Source organism: Aptenodytes forsteri, unplaced genomic scaffold, assembly GCF_000699145.1.
Source record: "Aptenodytes forsteri isolate BGI_AS27 unplaced genomic scaffold, ASM69914v1 Scaffold246, whole genome shotgun sequence".
In the NCBI taxonomy this organism is placed as follows: domain Eukaryota; kingdom Metazoa; phylum Chordata; class Aves; order Sphenisciformes; family Spheniscidae; genus Aptenodytes; species Aptenodytes forsteri.
Window position 1 is genome coordinate 99,013 of NW_008795692.1, and position 22,604 is coordinate 121,616.

Genomic DNA, 22,604 nt, shown 5'->3' on the forward strand with positions numbered 1-22,604 from the left:
TTTGTTATTATAAACACTACTAAATACATAATTTAAACTTAGTCATAGAAAGAAACCCTGATTCCCTGCAATACCTGATTGCCAAAGGAGTTAAGTGCCCTGTCAGAAGGGATGAAGCAGTTCCTTAAGATTTATATTACAGGAAAGTATAAATCAGGACTAATTGTATATTACATACATATAATACATCCTTGATTCTTGGAAGAAGAAAGAAAAACAAAACAAAATCAAACTTTATAAAAAAATGTTCTCTCTGTAGCAGTCTGTGAATGCTCCTTGGTGAGTTTTGACCAGGAAGTTGTCCGGGGGATTGCTAGGATTTTGGTCTCTCCCATCAGTGTAGTTTAGTTTTCTGGATACCCTATAGAAAAGAATTGTTTAGATGATAAAGTAAATTACACAAAAATACTATGCTTGCTGAAACTCTGATGAACAGAATGAAATTGAAACAAATTGCCAGAGCAAGGTATCTGAACATCTTGACTGTGAACAATAGCAGGACTCCTTGTCTGCATTCCTCTGTGCTTTCAGCTAGAGGAAACTTTTCATCCTATGTCATTTAATGTCTCAGTAATGCTACTGCATTAATCTAAATTGTATAAATATCTATTAAACTTAGAGACGTAATCTTTGAATGTATTCACAAATAGCTAAAAATGAAAGATACAAGCGTGAATACAATTATTTCCTTGCATACTACTAAAGAAATTTTTTTTAACATCTATTTTAAACTATTTTGGTTTACATCTGACACTTAAGTATAGCAGTATAGCTGTAGGACAGCATTCACACAGAGCTGAAGACAAGTTTATTAGTTATGAACATTTTCTTTTCTGAAATATCTCTTTCATAATCATCCTCTAGATAAAGGCAATCAAGTTCCAGACAGGAAGACAATATTCCTTTTCTTTCCACAACCATTCATTACAATATACAGCATTTTGCCACATGGCTTAGGCATGAAACTTCTGAGGGCTCTAAAGCCATTAAAGAGCAGCTTTACTCCTGGGAACCATAGAAGGCTAAGAATATCACACGACAGGCCTAAGGAAGCTCGCCAGCTGACAGTCCAATTTTGGCTACAAATCAGCAATCATGCATTTGTGTAATTAAGGAACAAAGAAATAGATTTTATTCCAGATGGCTTGGCAAGAAAGCACTCCGTGAAATCCTGATTTCCTACTCTTTCTTAAACTTCTCTACTTACATGCATTAAGGAAAGGAAAACCTTTTCCTTCAGAACGATTACTAATCTCATAGGGAGGGCTATTTTGTATGGAGTCAGGAAGAAGTAGTGAGGAAAAAAAGAGGGAATCCAAGAACTGAGCAGAAATTTACTCAGCTAAGTGGGCATACTCAATATCACAGAAACATCCTTGTATACTCATCAGCTTGCCTCCAATCTTCCATTATATAAAAATCCGAATATAATCTTTATCAATATTGTTATATATCTGTAATACAAGCCTCTATGTTTTAATTCCATCTTTGCTTAAACTGAAACTTTTTTCTTTAAATGATGCAGCCTCTTTTCCAGTTAAGTTCTCCATACAAGTAGTTTAAAAATGCATTCAGACCTCCTTTGAAGTTTTAAGTTGAACATTGTCAGAAAATTTTTATATCAGCTGTATGATCATCTCAAGCATAGTGAAAATATTTCTTGACTGAGTTTGGGAAGGCAGCATATCTTGTGGTGCCAAATTAGACTTTTTGGCAAAAAAGCATGTCAAAAATGTTTTGGAAAATAAAGTGAGAAACTGTTTAGAGAACTTTTAATGCTTTTTAATCCTGCTGTCTATTAAATTAGTTTGTAATTAAAAATCCAAGAGATCTGAAACTTGAGAGTCCTTTAAAAGTCACATATTTTCTAAGAAAAGCAGATGTAGTAGGCTGGTATCCAGGGAGCTGGAAGGAGTGTTCTCCTTCCAGAGATCTAAATACACTGCCGATACTGATAACAGCAGGAGGAGAGGATCTCAGATATCTTCCAAACAGAGCCACTGCTTATGTACACAGAGCCAAAATGCAGGTAAATATGCCCAACTGCACAGAAGCTAACTTTTAAAAGTCCTTTTAAATGGCAATATACTGCACTCTCCACAGCCTAAGGATCTGAGAGGACTTGTTAGCTGAAACACTCAGGCAGAATCAAAACAATTCTATAGTTATATCTAAAATAATAAATGCCTCTATAATTAACACAAAAGAAGGACTAGAGTAGCTATTCAGTTAGGCCATCTTACTAACTAGTGTTCACTGGCCATCCATGCTGGAGTCTGGCTAGTTTTGTCCACAGACACTTGCCTCCCAGTGTTCGAGTCTGCAGGTTTGATTAGCTTGGGCTCTCCCAAGCATCCATGCTGATTTTCATTCTAGAAGTACGCATGTAAGCAACAACCTCCATACCTTTAATATAGATGCAGAGCAGCAAGAATTTCTTTTGAAATTTCTTTTCTCAAAAGGCACTTACCTTTGGTGACACTTCTGTGCATTTCTAGGACAGCTGTAATTCTTCATTGCCCTAGGCCAACCAGAGTGGGCATCTGCAATCCCAGATTCTGGTGATGAAAAACAGGAGTATGAAAAAGGGTAAGAACAATGCTGAGTAGCATGGACACTACAGTATGTTGTTAAAACATTAGCCTATTAAGACATTGGTAATACTTCATTGGCATACCTCAATGAGCAAATTTCCTTATGAAAATATTCTAATGCAAAAGGTTCTGACAAAACTTAATTCAAATAAATATATTCAGTGTATAAAATGTAAGTATAAGCTAGGTTTCTTCAAAATACTTATAATTTATCACCATTAGAAAAAGGGAGAAGTAGAAGAAACTGTTGATACCAGAAAAAATGTAATACATAAAGTATGAGTTAAAATTTGAGGAAGGCAAAATAAGACAGATAGGATAAGTCCATGTCAAATAATCAAATTCTTTACAATTCATCAGTAATGAAAATGCAACAAGGCAAGAACCATGCAAACAAGTGCATTTATTCTGCCATTTTCTTCTTGTATACCAGTTGACAATATTTCAAGTCACCTTCTTCAGTATTTTCCTTTACATGTTAGTTAGTTGTTATCTTGATGACAAGGTTCATAAAAATAAAATACGGAGAATAAACATTGGTGATTTTACTTAGCAGGAAAAAAGTTCAGGTTATGTTAGGAACATGCTTTAACCAAAATCAGATTTTTAAAAGGAAATTAAAAGATTAGCATCTAAAATCTTAATGTATTTTTTTTTAATAATAAAATTCTACCATCCTGAATTGGCAAAAGTCTTTTTATCCAGATTATTAATCTAATTCACCTAAGAAAGTGACAGTAGCCATGCAACAACTCAATTGCAAGTTTTTGTAAAATTGAAGAATCCAAACAGAAGCATTTGGTAAGCATTTGGTTAATTCAAGTGTAGGATTAACAAACTATGCATTTCCTGCTGAACATTTAGATACAGAAAGTAAAAGCGACAGCAAACTTTAAATAAAATAAAAAAAAGGAAGAGAGAAAACCAGTGGATAATAAACAACACTTTAGTAGGAAAAGTCCTAGTTAACCTAAAGAAAAACTTCTTAAATAGCTGTTAACATGCGATTCAGGAAACACTTTTCTGTATAGATTCCTTACTTAAAGGAACACTTAAACATACCCGATTATTACTGAAGAAGAGCTGTCACCTAGACAGTGGTCTATTGAGATCTGTAGATTTACCCTTTGAAGAAGTGCTTGTGATTGCTAAAGTAGTAATTCATAAAGTCTATAAAACTAACCTTGCAGGGAAGTACCAGGAATACCAAGAAAAGTTTTATCTGAAGAAGCATGAAATCCAGAGTCCTGAAAATAAAGCATCAACAGATTACTTTGATGGAAAAACTCACGTGTTATTTCACAGCTTGCCACAGAAGAAATGACTGGGAACCTGGAAATAAGGGCCTATTTAATATTTAAATCAACAAGTGTTACGATTCCAGTGGAACCTAGTAAAGCCTGTTTTGTTTGTCTCACCTTGTCCATCTACAAAATGAATAAAAGGTCATCATTTCAGAAGGACACCACCTTAATTAACAGGGTCACTGTCTGAGATTATTTTAACCAGTGACACAGTCTATTAAAATGTAACAAAATCTTTTATTGAGCATAACCATTTTCAGGGTTATTAAATATAGTGAACTTCCTCACATGATCCAGGAGACCTGATACAACTTATATTTTAGCAAATAAAAATCCCCGAACCCCCAAACCTGTAAAACAACCCTACTGACCAAATAGTGCCAGAATTACGCTGTCACTAGTTTAAACAGCTTCCAGCTTTAACCCATTTTTTAAACCCTTCTCCAAATATCAGCAAAGAGCGCACAATCATTTTTTTTTTTACAAGGTCCTTAAGTACCTGACTCTGACAGTTGTGACTGTCAAAAAAGCTGGGGTTACTGCCATTGTATGTGCTCAAAAAATCCATGCCAACTGTCTGAAGATTAACATTTCTTCTGTGAGAAATCTGTTGACATTTTGTTGAAGGAAAATAACGTTCTGGTATATTTTTCAGTCGCTTCACTGGTGAACAAAGAAGATCATTTTGAAAATTTCCTAGTCTTTTAACTCTGGGAATTGCAGATAAAGTTCGAACAGGTGAGTTAACAAGAGCATTTACAGTTTCAGACATCTGTATTCCTTCGTATTTCCTTAAATTTGAAGCTCTCTGAAACCCAGGAAGTTTTGGAACAGCCTCACTACACAATTGCTCATAGATCCTGTCAAATTCTCTATCATACTGTGTATCAGACCTCACAGAATCACTTAAATTACTCTTCACTAATCTTCCTTTCTCTTCAAGGTTCTGTGAATTTGAAAGAGGTCTTGTCAATGTCAAAGGCTTTTGGATTTCTTTGGAACACAGTTTGTAGTAGAGTTTTTCAAATGCATCTTCATATTTCTGGGGCATCTTTGAAGGACTCTGCTTGATAGAGAATGAGGAAAATGAGTGTTTGTGCTGGAAAGAAATTAGTCTTTCAGAAATTATTTTTTCAGGATTTATGAGCAAAGTATTTGATGCTCTTGCAAGAGAACAGTTTGTGACAGGTGTAAAAGTGTTACTATTGCCATAGGAACTGCAAGTAGATGAACACAACTCTGAGGTATCACCACAAGGAAAGCCAGTTTTTTGAGTTTTACTCTCTTTTACCAGATGAAGCGCTGTTGACCCTGAACTAGCAGTAGATGTTATAAAACGGTATTCTGAGGAACATTTGTAAGCCAACTTTTCACTTTCTTTGCATTTCGAATTCTTCAGTGAGATAGTAGTCTGTAACTCATCTTCAACTAGAAATGTCTCTCCCATTCTAGCCATAACATTAGGAAAAACAGTCTGCTTGGAGACTTTTTGGCCTTTTCCAGATGCCAAATGATGTTCTAAACTTGAGTCAGAGTAGTCCATTTTGATTTCATTTGTATCAATGTAAGAATAAGGTGCCAGACCAGATAAGTTATTAATGGAACACTTGTCATCACAAAGTTCTCTGTTCTCATTTCCAAAAGTTTGATTCTGGATGTCTTCACTTCTACTGCTGCGTATGCTGGGTAGTGCTTGCTTCAGTTTAAGAGGTCTGAACCCTCTTATTTTGTCTACAGTGACATTGAGCTTTGGTCTTCTAGAACGCCATCTTTTATGCCTTAAGTGTCCAAACATGTATTTTAACTCTTTTCTCCGAGACTGCTTTGTCATGAGCCTTGTAAGTATCTCTACCATCGCTGGATACAAGTCTGCAAGAGTTACATTGCTCCAGGAGCATTCCTCATCTGCAGACTGGTATTCTTCCAAGATACTATCACAGCAAGTTTTATTCAGTTCTGGAGAAGGTCGATGCCTGGGTATGGTTATTCTAATTGGTAAAATGGGAACACCAGAAAATTGTAACTGTAGAGGTCTGGATGAAGAACGTTCATTTGACAGCTCTACTTTGTTTCTACAAACAGCGGCTTGGTTGCCTATTAAAAAAAAAAAAAAATGAATCACAAAACCAGAAGAAGAAAAAAACTCCAAACCTATTAGGGCACTTCCAGTAATGTATTACATGACTTAGAAACAATCGCATGCAGTACAGATAGTCTTACTGTAATAGCATATTTCATTAAGCTTTTTTGCCAGGCTAAATGGATGATTAACATACAATCCATTAGGAAAAAATTAAAAGATTTTTCCTAACCATATTGAATTAGCAGACTATAGAAGACAAATGAAATGTGTTGGAAATAAACCCTATTTTAAAATAGCTTAATATATAGATATAAAATATTTTCATTGTAGAGGCAGACTGCTTTGCTCTTTGTGATTTCTGACCAGAAGGAACAGCCTTATCCTACAGGTTTTGTTACTCTTTTTCCATATCACTTGAAAGCTTTGTACTTGGCTAGTACCAGTGCAGCTTTGCTTGCCGTAAAGCACGATGAAGATAATGCTTTTTGTAGTTGTTAGGCTTGAAATATTTACACCAAAATTCTATCTTAGGTTTGCATCAAGTCTGGAGAGCTTATGAAGAAAGTAAGTTTACTCGCGAAGTACCACTTTGAGTACCGGTTACCAGCAGACCCAAAGCCATTCATTACATTCCTTGAATTTAAAATAAGCCGAACCAAAAAATTATGCTTTCATTTAATTGAGCTTAATGCTGCTGAATTTTGTAACTATGCATTTTTTTCCTGGGGCTATTTAAGAAAAACTGTTTTTATGTATACTAGTTATTTATTTTCTATTTTTCAAATAGATTTTGCCATAAGCAAAATCACGTCTAACTTCTCTTCAAGAATCCAGCCTGTTGAACTTTTCTGTTGGATAAACAGTGCCTCTGGGTTTTCAACAAATTAAATACTTATTTCTAATAAATTTTAATAAAAACGAATTTTGTAACTAACATATTTGACCAACACCCCAAAGATTTAGTTGTACCAATCAGTTCTTGCACTGGCGAAGCTAAATGAAGACCTTCTGATGAACCTTGAGGTGCTATCTGAAAAACAAACAAACACACACCTTTGCAACTTCTACATTATGTAACATATTTCAATCCCTTTCCCAAATATGAGAATTTATACATGGATATATATACCTGGATAATCTATACATCTCTGGCAACTCCAGTAGGAAACAGAAGCTGTACCATGTAACATAACCCTTCGCCCCCAATCTCCCTCACCCCAAAACCAAAATAAAGCTAAAACTCCTTTTTTCTCTACAAACCTCAAATTTAGGCTTTTCAGAAAACTTACTGAAGATCAACTTGCACATCAGGGTTCAAAGAACAAAGTATAAAATTACAAAAAAAAAAATTTGGATATTGTCTGTTCAATTTCTTACAAATCACTGCTGTCAGAGACCTGAGATACTGCAATATTTACATAGACAGGAAGCAGCAGATGAACAATGATGAAACAGCAGAGAAGCTGTATTAGAATTCATTGTGCTGCACAGTTAGAGAGTTCTTATTTTACTCTAATTAGCTAATTACTTAGAACAGGAGAAATGTTACCGTAATCCACTTGGGAATTTTTCTAGCATAATCTTGTACTATCACATCCACCTGAACTTTTACTTTCTCTTGAATTTTCCCATCATCTACACACAGATTCTTAGAGGGGAAGAAAAAAAAAGGAATTAATTAAAACACATAGAAGTTATTGACAATGACAAACCCAAACATATTACTTAGATTTGTTTCAAAACTAGTATTACTTACATGAGGATATCCAACCAACATAAACTTATTTTTAATGCACACATTTTATGTAAAAAAAAAAAAAATCTTGAGAAGGAACTGTATGTGAAGACATATAAAAAGAGATAACTAGCTAGTTTATTGATGCAGGGAAAAGCACATTGTCTCAGAAGACCCACTGATAAAAACAAACAAACAAAAGTCCTAGTGTTAGTTTACAAAGCACTGGTAATTACAGCTGCAAGTCTTTACATGTATTATTAACATCCCATGAATTCACATACAAATTAAGGTCTACTCTGTAACACACCTCTATGTAAAATCTAAAAGCATTTGGTGATAAACGACAAAAGTTTTTCATTAGTGAAACTCTCACTTTCTGAAGCAGTTTGTATTAGCTGTTGTCAGAGACATGACAATGCCTAGCACTATGCTAAACAAGGAAAGTAAATTAAATTTTTGGTAATTGTATTTAAGCAAGCAGAACACTGGATTAGAATGGCTGCACATACAAAGTGTGTGTTGTACTTTTCTTCATCAATGTAACTACTCTGGGCAGTCCTGATACCCATAGTCCAGTTTGGGAAACAACAGCAGAAGATTCCAGTCTGCTTTTGTTATGGTAGCCATTATTTCAGATTTACTATTTGTTTTTTTTTTTTAAATTATGTTACCCATTTATGCTAGACTCTCAGGTGAATGATCATATTTTTGTAAGTGCTTTCACTTTGTGATTCATCTGGTTATTCTTTTTCCATACCTGTAACACCCAGTCTCAGGGTTGCCTGTTCTATGCAATACATTGTATGGCTTTCTCTGGTATACTAACAATACCGAGACATAGTATTACTTCATGTTGGTCTTCCTGACATTATTTATTGAACCTCTCATTTGCTATGCTTACTAAAAATGTGCGTTAAGACGCAGACTACATAGAGTCTTCTGCTGACAATGCATCATCTCAGGCACGTGTAAGCTATTCAAATAGTTCAATCATTTCTATTGAACACAAAATTATTCCATTACATTAGACACCAAAAATTTTTACCTGGAAGTGAATGTCTTCAAATTTTCTTCTTACTGAAACCATATCAGCATCACTTTCTTCATCTACGATTTGAAGATAAATACTAAATAAAATCTAGTTGAACTCAAAACCAAAATGGAAATGTTTTTCAACACACACTGTAAAACTTATCGACTAAACTGGTTTCATTTTAGAAAATGGTTTTCTACACTAAAACTTTTTATCTGTATTAGATTTCCATTTCAAATCCAATTGAAAAGCATGGTTTATAGGTTCATAAATGACTTGAGGGGAACCAAGAAGAGTGAAGATAATTGTTTGTAACCAGTCTTTCAAGATTTACGCTAACTATTTCAGAGAGTAAAATATTTTCAAAGCACTGCTCTGTAAGATTCCCTATTCATTAATATATCATTCCCACTTATTTCCCATTACGTTCCTAAATATCCCAACAAAGATAGTAAGGACCTTCTGCCATGCTTCCTTTTCTTAGTTTCTTATTGTCAAGACTGCCTTAGAACCACTAAAGTGAGAAATAAGACAGACTTGAGAGTATTAAAAAGCAAGTCCAAATCTTCCAACTCAATTTTTAGGTATTCTATGGGTATTTTTGTGAATGAAGTGCAACAAAACATATTTTTGCTAGATGTAGCTGAACCTTCCAATTCATCATTAGCTAAAGCCTCAGTCTTTCACGATCATAAAACACGTCACTGCGTTGTAAGCCCTGATTTCTGAATTTCCCTGGCTGTCATATCTTTGTCCCATGATCGCATTCATCGCAGGGAGGGAAAGAGGAGAGAAGAATAACCCTGAAAAGGAAAACAATGAGTGAAAAAAATCTTGGTTATGATACCTACCACATCACTGCCTCTGCATACTATTCTTAAATTACTAAAACCAGAATGAAAATCTTTTCCAGCTAATCCCATGTTCCTTTTTTGTTCCCTGCCAGTACAATCATCACCTAAAGCTCTGTGGACAGCTGCTGCCATACAGCTAGGATAAAGATACATACAAAAGACATACTATCTTTGTGGAAGATGACACAATTTTGCATCTTCCAGTGAAAATGTTGAGCAATCAGAGGGTTGGCTTTGATAGTCTACCTGACCCCAGTAGAATTATTTTATTAGAACTGAAACCCATACCTGTCAGATTATTAAAGTTTCTTCCCACGTGACTAATGGAAGACAGTTGTGGTCACTTTATCCACAGGAAATCAGTTACTAAGCATCAATAGTGTAGGAAGCAGTAAGAATGTTAATGTTTTAATCTGGAAAAGTTTCAGCTCCAGTTTCTGTTGTAACAGCTGATACTCTTTCTGCCACACAGTCGTCTTCCTCCAGTAGAATCAGGCAAGAAACTGGCAGACTGCTCCCTAAATGGTCACTAAGATGACCAGACTAGACTGCTACAAAAATGGGAGGTTCTCAAGATAAAGGTAACAATTCCAGTGTCCAGGAATGGTCAACTCCATCATGCCAATTAATAATTATTAGAAAATAGCTTGTATCATAGAATGAATCGATCTGTATACAAGTTGGAATACTCTTCTAGGTGTGAAACCTCACAAAAGCATAATTTTAGTATGTCTTCAATGTATTGTCAATCATACTTCAAATAACCGGAACATTAATTATTAGCAGAGGACCATGGCACAGCACAGAATGGAAAAAAGTGAAATATCTTTTCCAGGGAACCTTAATGTATTTTTAAGGGCCAGAAGGGAAATTTGGGAACACCTTTGCTCCTCAAGTGCAGAAGAGAGAGGAAAAATGAAAACTCCCACCTTTTTCTCTGGAAAATTTGACCTATAATACAGGAAGTTATTTCACTGGAGATGTACTCAATACACTATCATTACCTAAAAGATATATCTTATTTAAAAGATGAATATGTTAGTAAGGGGGTTACTGTAAATTTTAAGTTTTGACTTTGATGCGATCTTCTAAACTTAAATACACTTCGATAAATATACAATTCAGATTGAACTTTCCGCTTTCTCTCCAAATAAGTTCATTTTTCTGTGATACTATCCTAATAGATACAAGGAATTGTTCAGATATCACTATACTTTGCCATGCTACTTCCTGTGAAACCAAAGAAGGTAGACCTAATAATTTTCCCTATTAAGGGCAGACCAATACTTGCAGGTACAGGTGAGAGCTGTTTCACTTTATTTGTACCTGCTGTTGATAGGCTTTGCATACTTTTAGAACAAAAATACTGTATAATACCTGGAAGAAACACTGCCTTCACTGAGAAGTGAAGCATTCTGTATGAATACTAAAGATGGAAAAAACCTGCCAAAGCTAAAGTTTTAGCTAAAGCAGCTAAAAGATACACTGTTTTCTTAACAGTTAGCATGCCCTATTGCTAACCTTTTATATATTTAAAAAAACAAAAACCCAACAAAACACCTAGGTGAATTCCATTTTTAAGCGAGGAATCCAATCCCACATCTCTAAGCAGCTAATGTCTAGGTCTTACTGTATTTGGAGATAGCTGGGACTCACCGAGGCTGCTATAAATCCTCTCCAGTCTCTTCCTAGAATATTCACAAGAGGAGGAGTGGATAATCATATTATTGTACGCTGCTATGAAGATAACCAGAGTCTGAACTGCATCACTCATTTATCCCATGAGTGCAAAAGACACAAAGGACACTTACAGAAGCTAAGCTACAGATGCCTCTGAAATTTGTTTCCTGTATTTCATTGTGCAGGTTGAAAAAAAACGAAGTCACATTTTCTAGATTTGCAGAAATTATTTTATCATTCATTGAAATTATCCTTTCAAATGATAGGAGGACAAATTTCAGATTGCTATTTTCTATTTTCCCTCAACAGAGAAGTAATCATCTGCCTTGGAGACAGCTATGCATGTGAAGCACCTAATTTATACCAGAGTATTTAAACACCAGCTAACCATAGTTTGCTGCAACTGCTCTTTTAATCATTAAATGCTGGTTACCACCTAGCCATAGTTTAATTTATGCAAAATAGTAGTTTTTATATGCACAAGAATCAAAAGATCTTAAGTAATAGAAGTTTTAAATATTGTAAAAACAGTCATTCAAAGATTGTTACCACTAATTAATACAATCAAGTAATTATTTGGGAATACCAGGTCAAAACCACCCAAAACTTTGCAGACAGGCCACAAGACTGATGCCGAAACTGTTACAAATACTACAGAGGATGTATTATTGCAGCTGAATGCAATATCTGTGTTTACCAGACCACTAGAAATTAAATATTCTAATTATTAATCAAACTTCTATTGCCACTTATGTCAAAGTTTTGATTTCACTGTTCCTTTCTGTATTAAGAAAAGGCAATCAAACATATTCCACATTGACTTTCCAACATATCAGGGATTCGGGACTGAGATTTTAGAGAGGAATGTGGATATTGATTTCATAGTACTACCAGTACCTCAGTCTCTTGTTATTCCTATTCTCTACTTTCTGAGAGGGTACAGAACACGTATTAAAATTATTTTTTACTATATTAGAAAATTACGAAAAAAGTATTTGCTATCTTTTTCAAAAAGTTAAAAAAAGGTAGCTAAAAAGTAAATTAAAAAACCCACCTACGTCAGACGTATCCACACGAGAGTTCTCAGGAGATTGCTGAAAAGCACATGAAAGGAAGTTTAAGACCTGGTAGCATAAGCTATATTAACTAGTCTGTAGAATTTTCTGCTCTCACTACTTGCTCAATTTTTTTGGCAGGGTGGTGGTGGTGAAACAAACCCAGTCGTATTCCACAAACTACGTCCAAATCACACCGTCTTTATTAACAAATCTGTACACAAATTTGTCTTGATTCACATCTGATTACTCAATGGGGAAAACTATTTTCTTCCCAGCCCTTCTATATTCAGACAAATTACGCAAGGAAAAGCTATTATACACAAGAGCAAAAAAAAAACAGTTGACAGATGAATTCTAATCACCAAATCTTTATCAGTATGTACTGGGGATTTTCTCTGTGTTCCAATGTATAAGGAAAGTTTCTTAACTGCCCACTTTAAACAATTCTTAATTGCCTACTTCAAACAATCTATATATAATATTGCAAACAGTTTTTTTGCTCTATTTTGTAGAAGTCTTGATAGTTGCATAAAAAGCTCATTTATATGGATAAGGAGCCTTTTCTAAATGTTTACAATCTACGTCTGACATCACATTCTTCAGAATTTCTTTTAAAAAAAAGTCTATATCTATTCTGTCCAGTTCAATCACAAAATTAGTGTATTGTGGCTTAAAATGACATCAATAAAATGAGGCAACCCTAACTACCATCTATGTAGAACAAACAATTAAGTGTGAGCAGTGAGATGGCCTATATCACTCTTCAAATGCTGAATATTTTCTCCTTAAAAAGAGGAGTCAAAAGAAGTTATTCTAGACAACCACAGATTTTACAAATAATAACTAAAAAAGTTAGACACACATCTTGCCTAACTAAAAAGACACTTGATGGTTTAAAGCCTATGTCCAGCTTCTCTATCCCCCTTTAAATAAACTTAAAAGAAGAGTAGAATTCAGCTGAAATCCATGGCTGATATCACGGCTGTTATTCGATATCCCAAATATCACAATGGGAGGGAGGGTATGTAATTATATGAAACATATGTAAAGCCTACCACATAAACAACATGAATAGGGACATAGTAAAAATTAAAAAGAATTGCATGAATCCACCATCACAAAATGTATTAGACCACCACATAGAAGTCCAGAACTTGAATTCATCACCATCTCAAAGCACAGAACCTATCAGGGGAGGAAACAAGCAAGGGAAGTATACTAGATGATCAACATTAACCAAAACATGAAGATTTTAGTTTTACACAAAAATGTACCTGGTAAGTAAAGACACATCTTTCCTAAAATAATGCAACTACACGTGGGGAACTACATGAGGGGAAATATAGAGCAATTGTTTAATAAGATACCTGAAGTTTGAAGAACTGCAGTGAAAGAACTGCAGCAAAATACTTTAAGCCCTCAATTTTTTCAGAAGTACTTATTTAAGGAGAAGAAAGTGATTCAATTCAGCAATTAGTAGGTCTTTAAAATCTAATTTTATAGCTATGCTACAGGACCCCCTGCTCATCATTAGTTTCTTAGCTTTTGACTACATAAATCCGTTTTCCCAAAGAGGCTTTATAAAAGTAGATGCAATGTGGTGCCCATACCTGATGTATTATTGAATGTCCATCTTCAAAATCACTGGTCTGTTGCTTTGATATATCTTAGCATGCATGGGAGGAAAAAAATAATTCTATTTCAATTTGATAGGTCACAGATGAGTGTTGTACCTGAACTCATTAATTCTTCATTTATATATGCACTCTTATTTACTTTGAAAAATATTTAACACAAACATTTAAAAAATGGAGAACATACATAGGACGGACACAAAGAATAGACAAGTGATAGAACAACGTTCTAGTCAAATATAGCAGACTAATTCTGGTCAGAGATGTGTATCTACCATATTACACGTTTTCTTCTTAACCCGTGAAGTGCCACAGAAAATAAAATTTGCCCCTTTATCAGGTGGTATGACTTGTAGAAAAGGAAGACAACTGCAAACTTTTTGTGCATGTTCTTTGCATATGTTGAAAAGGATAAGAAAAAGACTAACTACTCCTGAAACCTGAAGGTAGAGCCCCAAACCTCTATTGCATGTTTTTAATGATTTTTGGCAAGGGGGCCTTCCAAAACTGCTATGCCTGTCTTCCTGCACAGATAGACCCACTCACAATCTTTGTGCTCCCCCCTGCCATTTATTTCATAAGAAGCAGAAGAAATATAAGGAGTGTAAGAGCTGTCTAATTTAGCAGATCTCTCCCCATTTTACATTTCAATCTATACTTTGTTCTTCATCAGCTATCGCAACTCAAATGGATTTAAATAAAATCCAAAACATATTAGACCCACAGAGAAGTAGCTATCTTCAAATAAATGTGACTTCCACATAAGCTTATTTCACAATTAGCCTCTAAGCCAGATATTGTTGCTATTAAAATTACTCAGACTGAAAACTGTTTTGGTATCACCGAAAAAAGTTACATTTCTAACCATTGCCTTGTTAGAGTTTAAAAAAAGCAATCTATAACAAGCTACAACCTCTCAAGTCTGTATACAGTGCATATGATTATGATGTGCATATAAAAATTATTGCCTAAATCTTTTGTTAATACTGCATAAATTACAGAAATTTAATCTTTCCCCAAAAAGAAGATCTGTATCTCCAAACATACGACTCTGCTGGTACTAAAGCTGTAGTGGGACTTCTCATGATTGGATGCATGTGATAGACTTAAATACCAAAAATAATACATGTGCTTTAGCAGATATGTTTACCCTACTCAAGACTGTCATAAACAAGTTTCTGTTTAATGCAGAATTTGTTGTCCTTGCTTTTTTCTGCATTTCTGTTTCCAGATAAATTGTTGTCAAATATCACAAGTGATTTACTTTTTTTGGTTAAACGGTGAGAAAACTTATCTCATACCTAACTCAGGCACATCGGTATTATTCACTCCTATAAACACTTCACATTATTTAATAGTGCCAAGCATACATCTAAAGATTCCCAGTTTTCTAAAGGCTTAAAGCATATGGAAAGGAACCTAAAGATGTCATCTATTCCTTCTTCCATTTTAAAGCAGGAACAACTATACCTAACTTAACTCTAGGAGAAATCTAATCCATTCTTAAGAGCAACTCCATAATTCCTAAGAAACATATTTCAGGACTTCCTTATGTTTACATTTGGAAAGCTTTTCTGATATTTAACCTAGAGGCTCTCTTTTGTTCTTCCCCCCCTTCCATTTAAGTCTTATCACCAGTGGCTCTAGTAATTTTTTTCTTTTTCTGACTCACTCCAGCTAGTCAAGCTACTATCAAATACAAAACAAAATACTCCACCACAAGTTTTATCACTGTTGAACAGTGCAGAAAACCTATTTTGTGTGCTTTACATACTAGGCACCTGTGCACGTCTTCTAGCACAGCATGCACTATTTTCACAACAGAGTGATATTCGCGGTTAGCTCAGCCAGCCTTCAAAATTGCTTCTTCCTGCAATTGATTATTCCTACATAAGTCTATTACTTTGAACTTCTCTGCATGAAATTACACAAAGTTTACTTTAAGTTTTGGCCCCAATTTGTCAGACCATCTTTCACAGTGGTCATCCCTACTTGGTATCATCTGTGAGTTAATTAAGGGTATCCCCTCTTTTACTATTTACTTAATGAAAGTATAAACTAGTAATTTGCTCAGGACAAGTCCTGGAAAAAATCCCTCATGTTTCCCTTCAGTTTGGATGCAGACCACTGGTAACTATTCTAAGCACAGTTTTCTAACCAGTAGGAAACGGGGCTATAAAACCACTCTCATATAAAGTTAGTGAAGCATATTATATAACTAGAAGGCTCTGGCTTCAGCTCGTAACCTTCTCAGGAAACATGTTCACTATTTTGCAAAAAACTATAGTAAAACTTCTTTTAAAATATATTAGCAATGCATTTTTTTTTTTTTTTTAGAAGCTGAATAAAGCATTTTCCAAATATTTCTGTATTGGGAACCCAGGAAATCAGAATAACACGGTAATGTCCCATTGAAATCCCTTACTGCTCTTACTGCGCAAGATCTATGAAACACCACAGAGGATGTTTTGTTTCAAAAAAATTTCTCAAGGAAAGAAAGAATTTTAAGTGGCTAATATATGACAGAAATATTGCTCTTCTTGGAGCTTGAAATTTAACATACTTGGTCCTCCCATACTCAGAACTGGCATATGTTAAGAAAACCCCCGAACACTCAAAAGATTGTCATTTTACCCAGTAAAACTTTGTAAGGGTACTGGACATTCTATCCAAATAGTAAAAATAGATTCTAGCAAAATTCAGAATTGCGAGTTGGAAAAAAAATAACACAAGTTACATTCCAAGGGAAGGGGTTCATTAATAAGTATTTGGGTCTTACAAAGATATTTTCAATATTCACACTTAATAGCACAGAACTTTATGTATCCTAACTGAAAACACATATCAGGCCCACCTAAGAGTATAGAACAAGGATAGGTAAAATTTGCACATTAATTTTAATAATCCATAGCCAGAAGTTGGGTTTTTTTTGTTGTTGTTGGGGTGAGGTTTTTTGGGGTGGTGGTTTTTTGGGTTTTCTTGAGGTTTTTTTTTTTTTAGAGTAACACCAACCACAACCAGCCAGTTCAAATGCTTACTCCATGTACTTTTGTGTTTCAAATAAAAAAGTCAGTGCAAGATATGATTTGCTTAAATTGAACAAAATCCACAAGATTCTTTTATAGCATATATAAATACACATGTATAAATACAAATCTGTAAAAGCGGGTTTTTCCTTATAACAAAGGCTGTTAACACTAGTGCTATTTCGCCCCCCTTCAATATTTAGTTAAATATTTCTTCCCTAGGATAACTTAAAACATAACCAAATAAAGACTTTGCTCAAGTTATATTAAAAGTTGGAAAAAATATGTAATTTATCAATTTTTCTGCTTTTCTACCTGATCTGTAATGCAGTACACTAAATTTAAAATTAATTAGATCAAGCCTTTGTAGCATTAAAGAAACTCCAAGTAAATTCCTTCAATAAGAACTTCTAAGGCATTCAGACCTTAGATGAAAACACAAAGATTAACAAAAAATTACAGCTGAAAGACTTCAAATACTGTATCTTTTAAAAAACTAACTGCTAGATGCTCTTTCTTTGAGTTTTACTGCAGATTGTAGCCAGTCATTTTTTGTACTATTCAGACCCATCAGCATATATTTTCCAAAAATTAGAGGCAAAGGTCTGGACCATCTGAATCTTTTTGTATCAGACCCTTATCTCCCAGCTCAACATTTTAATTTCATAGGCTGATTCAAAGTCTATACCTGAACCCTGTATGGACAAGTTTTTTGGTAGGACTGTAGAGGGAGAGAGACACTAGGTTGTGTTTTTTCCTCAAGTGTTCAGCATAAAAGTTTCTCAGATGAATGTCATAAAATAAGCAACACCAAAAAAACCACCTCAAAACCTTAAGAAAATAAAGCCCAACATACCTTTGCTGTACTACACATCATAATTTCCTGCATCATTTATCCCAGTAAAAACATGAATTTTATTGGAACATACAGCTCCTTTTCAGAACAATGAGAAAATCTTCAGATGTCATACATTTCCCTAAGTAGTATCAGAATTACACTTTGACAGACAGTCTTGATTTGACTTCCATCATGATACTTGATCTCTAATGAAATAACTATACACCACCTCTTCCTGCAGGCAGCCCGAGTCATTCAGTATACAGAATAATCTGCTAAATTTTTGATAGCTCATCATGCGACTTCATGAGATTCTTTTAACACACATTTTTTAAAATGCCTACTTATCTAGTTATTTTCAAAAAGCTAGCAACTTTCAAATTTCTCCACTGGTACAACCACGTAAGTCAGGGTTGGAATTTTTACATTCAGTGAACATCTGACAAAACCAACAAATACAACAAAAAGCTTACTGTTTAATTGATAAGGGGAGATTGTTTTAATCAACTTGTGACAGCATCATCAATTATAATGTATTTACTCATCCTAAACATTTTAAACTACATTTTGGAATTCTTATGAATGTAAGTATTGTTGGGTTTTTTGGGTGGTTCCCTCCACAAAAAACAGTGAGTATCCTAAAGAGTTTGGCATAAAACCAGGACATCTTCTATTAAGTCAAGACTCTTTGGATAAAATAAGTGCTATAAATTATCTTTTTTTAAACACTTTACCTGCATTCCGTTGACTTCCTCTATTACACTGCAATTAGAAATAGGAAAAAAAAAAATGTCAGAACAATCTTAGAATAGTAAAGTTATTTTAACTGATGCCTTTATTTACTTTGGTATATCTCACAGTTAGGTATTTCCTAAATAACCAGTTTCCTTCAGGTTTTCCATGGCCTGGCCAGAAAAGCCACAAATACACGGTAAAACTTACCTGATCATTTACTTCTTGCCATACTGTTGCTGTTAAAATCACTACAAGAACCTAAGGTATAGCTACCTTGGCCCACATAAGAGGGTAAGACAGAGAATTCCTCTTACAGTCCTTAATGGATTTAGTCTGTGAAGTCGTGCAGCAATGCTTAGTAGATGATGCACAAGGTATTACCAGGAATGGAAAAAGAAAGGGAAATACAGCACCTTTTCCATCTCCATTAAATCCACTCTTGTTCCCCAAGACTGAATTTCACTCCTCATCCCCTCGCTCTGTGGGGTGCAGAACAGCTTCTGTGTTAACCACCAAGGCACGCTAAGCAACTTCACGTTTTAGGCAGATATTAGGAATGTAGCAGCAAGGTGACTTCTGACAGTTATGTGAGAAACACTGAGATTTTAATGAAAGTCACTGTTGAGTTCTTATGGGGGAGTTTAGGAAATAGAAGAAGCAGCGACTGCTTGTTTAATGTAAGTACTGCCCACAACAGTAATGGCTTTAGCTTGACACAGACAGCGAGTGCTGAGACTGCAAAGATACTTTAATTACTCTAGCATTATTTTACAGAAAAAAAAAAAAATCTAAAGATGAAACCAGCAAGCCCTTCAGAACTGAAAAGCTGATTACCTGAACCAAGATAAATTGATTCAATGCATGTTAACTTCAATGACAATATTCTGACGAGATCCAAAAGTACATGTTCCCATCAGACAGCATTTAAAAAAAAAATTTTGCAGGTTCACCAGTGGTGCTAACCATGGTAAATGGTCATCTATTTTAGTCTATCTTATCTGACAGTCTTAACCAATCTATCCTAAAACCCTATTTTGAAGCAGATGACTTCATTGATTAATACGTCTTGCAAATATTATATAGCACAGCAAGATTAGACTGTATTCCTATATATATTTTTTATATATATATATATAAAAAAAGAAATATTGCTACATTTTGACTGCATAGTAGGACTATATTATTAGATACCTCAAGTACTTCCTTCTTCCATTTTTTAAGCTTCTTGATTGACACTTCCTCCCATTGCTTTGGTCCTAGAAATAACAAGAGATATAAATATAAACATAGCTTTTCTTATAACACTATCTATAAGAAGTATCATTCTAACAAACATAAACATCTAGGAAGAAAATATTACATAGTAACAAAACATTATCAAATCTGAACAGCCTCTAATACAATTGCTGAAACAGAAACTTATAGGAAAACAAACCAAGATAATATTGTAATTTCAAGTTAATTGAGAAGTCAGGGGGGAAAAAAAAAAAATAAATCACACACTGAGTCTAACAACACTGAGCTAAAATCCAAAAAGCACTACAGCCCCAGATGCTACGAAGAGGGGAAAAAAAGCAAATTATTTTGCTTTTTAAATTTTATTTAATGCATGCAGACTACGTGGTATCTGAGGTTACTTAAAGCCATAATTAAGGCTTTACAGGACTGAGATCCATATTCATTCCATATCGAATAGAGGTTACTAAACCAAAAGCATAACCAAGCCTTTACAAATCCAAGACTGTATTACAGTGCTGTATGCATGTTTCCTCCCTCTCCCAATGGACAACATATATAAAATGCAAACTTCCCAGTCTGTAAAAGCCTTTAAAAAGTAAATCATATTTGGTGCAATGATTACACTGGGTTTGACACTGTGGTAGTACTTCATGTGTATATCCAGTAAGTTCTTCTTTATGAGAACTGATGTGGCAATTTACATACCATAACCCTCGCTTCAGTGAGGATAAAAACTGGCAGAACATTTCATTACCCAGTAAAGTCACCAAGATACTAAGTCACAAGTCCCACTAAAACCCTGAGCAATGTATTTTAGAACAACATTTTTTTTCACAATAAGCTCTCCATAAGCATTATCAACTCTATAATGGATCAACAGTTACAATGAAACAGTGGAAAAATATGACATGGAATAATGTGGTATAGATTCACGCTAACCACATGAACATTCAATGAAAAGTTAAAGAAACTATCTACCCAGTCCACCCTGACATTTGACATAACAGAAGTTTATCAGAGTGGCCTTCAGAATACTAAGCGGAGATGAAACTATACAATCCATTCATGCGTATCAACTTCGTGCTAATACCTCCATTCCTTTGTTTCCCCTCAGTCTTCTCCCTTTTGATGTTTATTCTTACAGGACATCCAAATATTAACCATTCAGTTACCCTGAACTTTGCTAATAACTCTTTTCTGTTGTCTAAAACAGAGCACACAATGGACTAAAATGGTGCATATAAATAAACTCTCCAGGTATTATATGTGTGTATCAAAGTTTACATAGGAAATGACATACCTAAGTGGACAAAATTCAGTATCTGTTGCAATTAGATGTTATATAACATTTGCATGCTTCCCTAAGTCGAAATATACAGCATGTAAATATTGAAGCTTTAAGAAGTTCTTACCTTCAGGTGTATTGTAAGTGAGAGTTTCCATGGAAATAAGTAAATCATCTTCAAAAGGATGATTATACTAAATAAAAAAGACCATTAAAGATTAGAATAAATGATTAAAACAATGTTTTTAACATGCATTTTAAGTGTTGTTTTTATACAATTTTGTTTTGACCAAAATGGGAAATTATCAGTATGTTGTTTTATTGGCTGAAGTTAGACATCAGCAATCTGGAAATATTAATTCCTAGAGGAAACATATATTTTAAACATGTAAGTCAGTCATTCAATTTCAAGGCATAAGCCAGTCACTGACAAAATAGGGCTTCAGAGAGTTTTCAAAAGCAATTAAGTTACTCTATTACACAGTTTCTTCTAAAATTCCTCTGTAGTAACTGGAAGTAGCCACTTAGCATAGATCTACAGCTCACAACATATAAAATATCCAATCTAATGCTAGATGAGAAAAATGTTCTAGAACCAGACTTAGCCTTATGCCAGTACCTAGACATTAGCACAAAACATCTCCCTGAACAGCAAAGCTGACATCCCTGAATAAATACATACATCCCTGGATGGAGGTGTACGGTTCCCACACCTTTAACACAAAATGGCTCTAAAGCAAGGAAGATTTGTGGTGGGAGTCTCCTGCTTCTTTCTGTAGTTTCATTGAAAATACCTCACCTAATGCTAGCTAATGTGGGTTAAGGGCACTATAAAGACAACTCGGACTTAAATATAAGTCACTTATTTAATACTGGCAATCCCGGATCTAAGTTTTGTGGATGTATTCAAGGGGCTGGCTCTTTACTAGCTTACTCACACCAAGGCACAGGAGTGCATGGCTCAGCACGAACTGCAAAGCTGCATGAGGCCCTGGGTGACAGCTGCTTTTGGTAGTCAGGAAAAATAGGAGCTTGTGAAAGCACAAGTAATTAATTGACGAAGAGAATCCAATGTCAGTTACTGCAAATCAGTGCACAGAAAGAAAATTGAACCTGTCAGTACTGACACAGCAGAACTTAGAGGTGGTCAGGAAGGAGGAGAGCAGAGAGCGCTGCCACCGCCTAAGGCGAGGTGGGCAGAGAGCCGCGCTGCCTAGCAGCCTTCCAGAGGCGGTCAGAGGGACGCACAAGGGCGGCCAGGCCCGGCCAAGCCACGCCAGACACCATTTCGGCAAGAGAAACCGTAAGCGGACTGCGCTCCTGAGACAGGCAGGAGCGAGGCAGGGCGGCGGCAGCAGCCTGGAGGCCCCGCGGGGCACGGCCGCGCAGATGACAGAGCTTCCCCACCGCCCCCGCACCCGCCTTAGGACGGCGACGAGAGCCCCAGCCAAAGGCCCCTGCCCAACGGCCGGGACGGCGCGCGAGCGCGGCCCTTACCCGCTC

At 35.3% G+C, this 22,604-nt stretch overlaps 1 protein-coding gene across 1 annotated transcript; it reads right to left on the reverse strand.

The window, feature by feature from the left end:
- Window positions 1-234: 234 nt before the first annotated feature.
- Window positions 235-22,388, reverse strand: LOC103901920. Its single transcript, XM_009282882.2, has 11 exons — window positions 22,350-22,388; window positions 21,229-21,295; window positions 19,769-19,833; window positions 18,577-18,604; window positions 8,765-8,826; window positions 7,531-7,629; window positions 6,951-7,011; window positions 4,398-5,992; window positions 3,778-3,841; window positions 2,471-2,558; window positions 235-361 (listed from the first exon to the last, which is right to left on the reverse strand). The coding sequence occupies exons 1-11, from the start codon at window positions 22,386-22,388 to the stop codon at window positions 235-237; spliced, it is 2,295 nt and encodes a 764-aa protein (XP_009281157.2).
- Between the last annotated feature and the right edge of the window lie 216 nt (window positions 22,389-22,604).

Bases quoted from the DNA above. Each gene is read 5' to 3' on its own strand.
- LOC103901920 (XM_009282882.2), bottom strand. From the start codon at position 22,388: ATGGTGTCTGGCGTGGCTTGGCCGGGCCTGGCCGCCCTT. The intron at 8,827-18,576 runs GTAAAGTGTTTA...TTCAAATCGTAG, and splicing joins AGGAAGTCAACGGAATGCAG to ATGAAGAAAGTGATGCTGAT. The intron at 3,842-4,397 runs GTACTTAAGGAC...CTTTATTTTCAG, and splicing joins GTCACAACTGTCAGAGTCAG to GACTCTGGATTTCATGCTTC.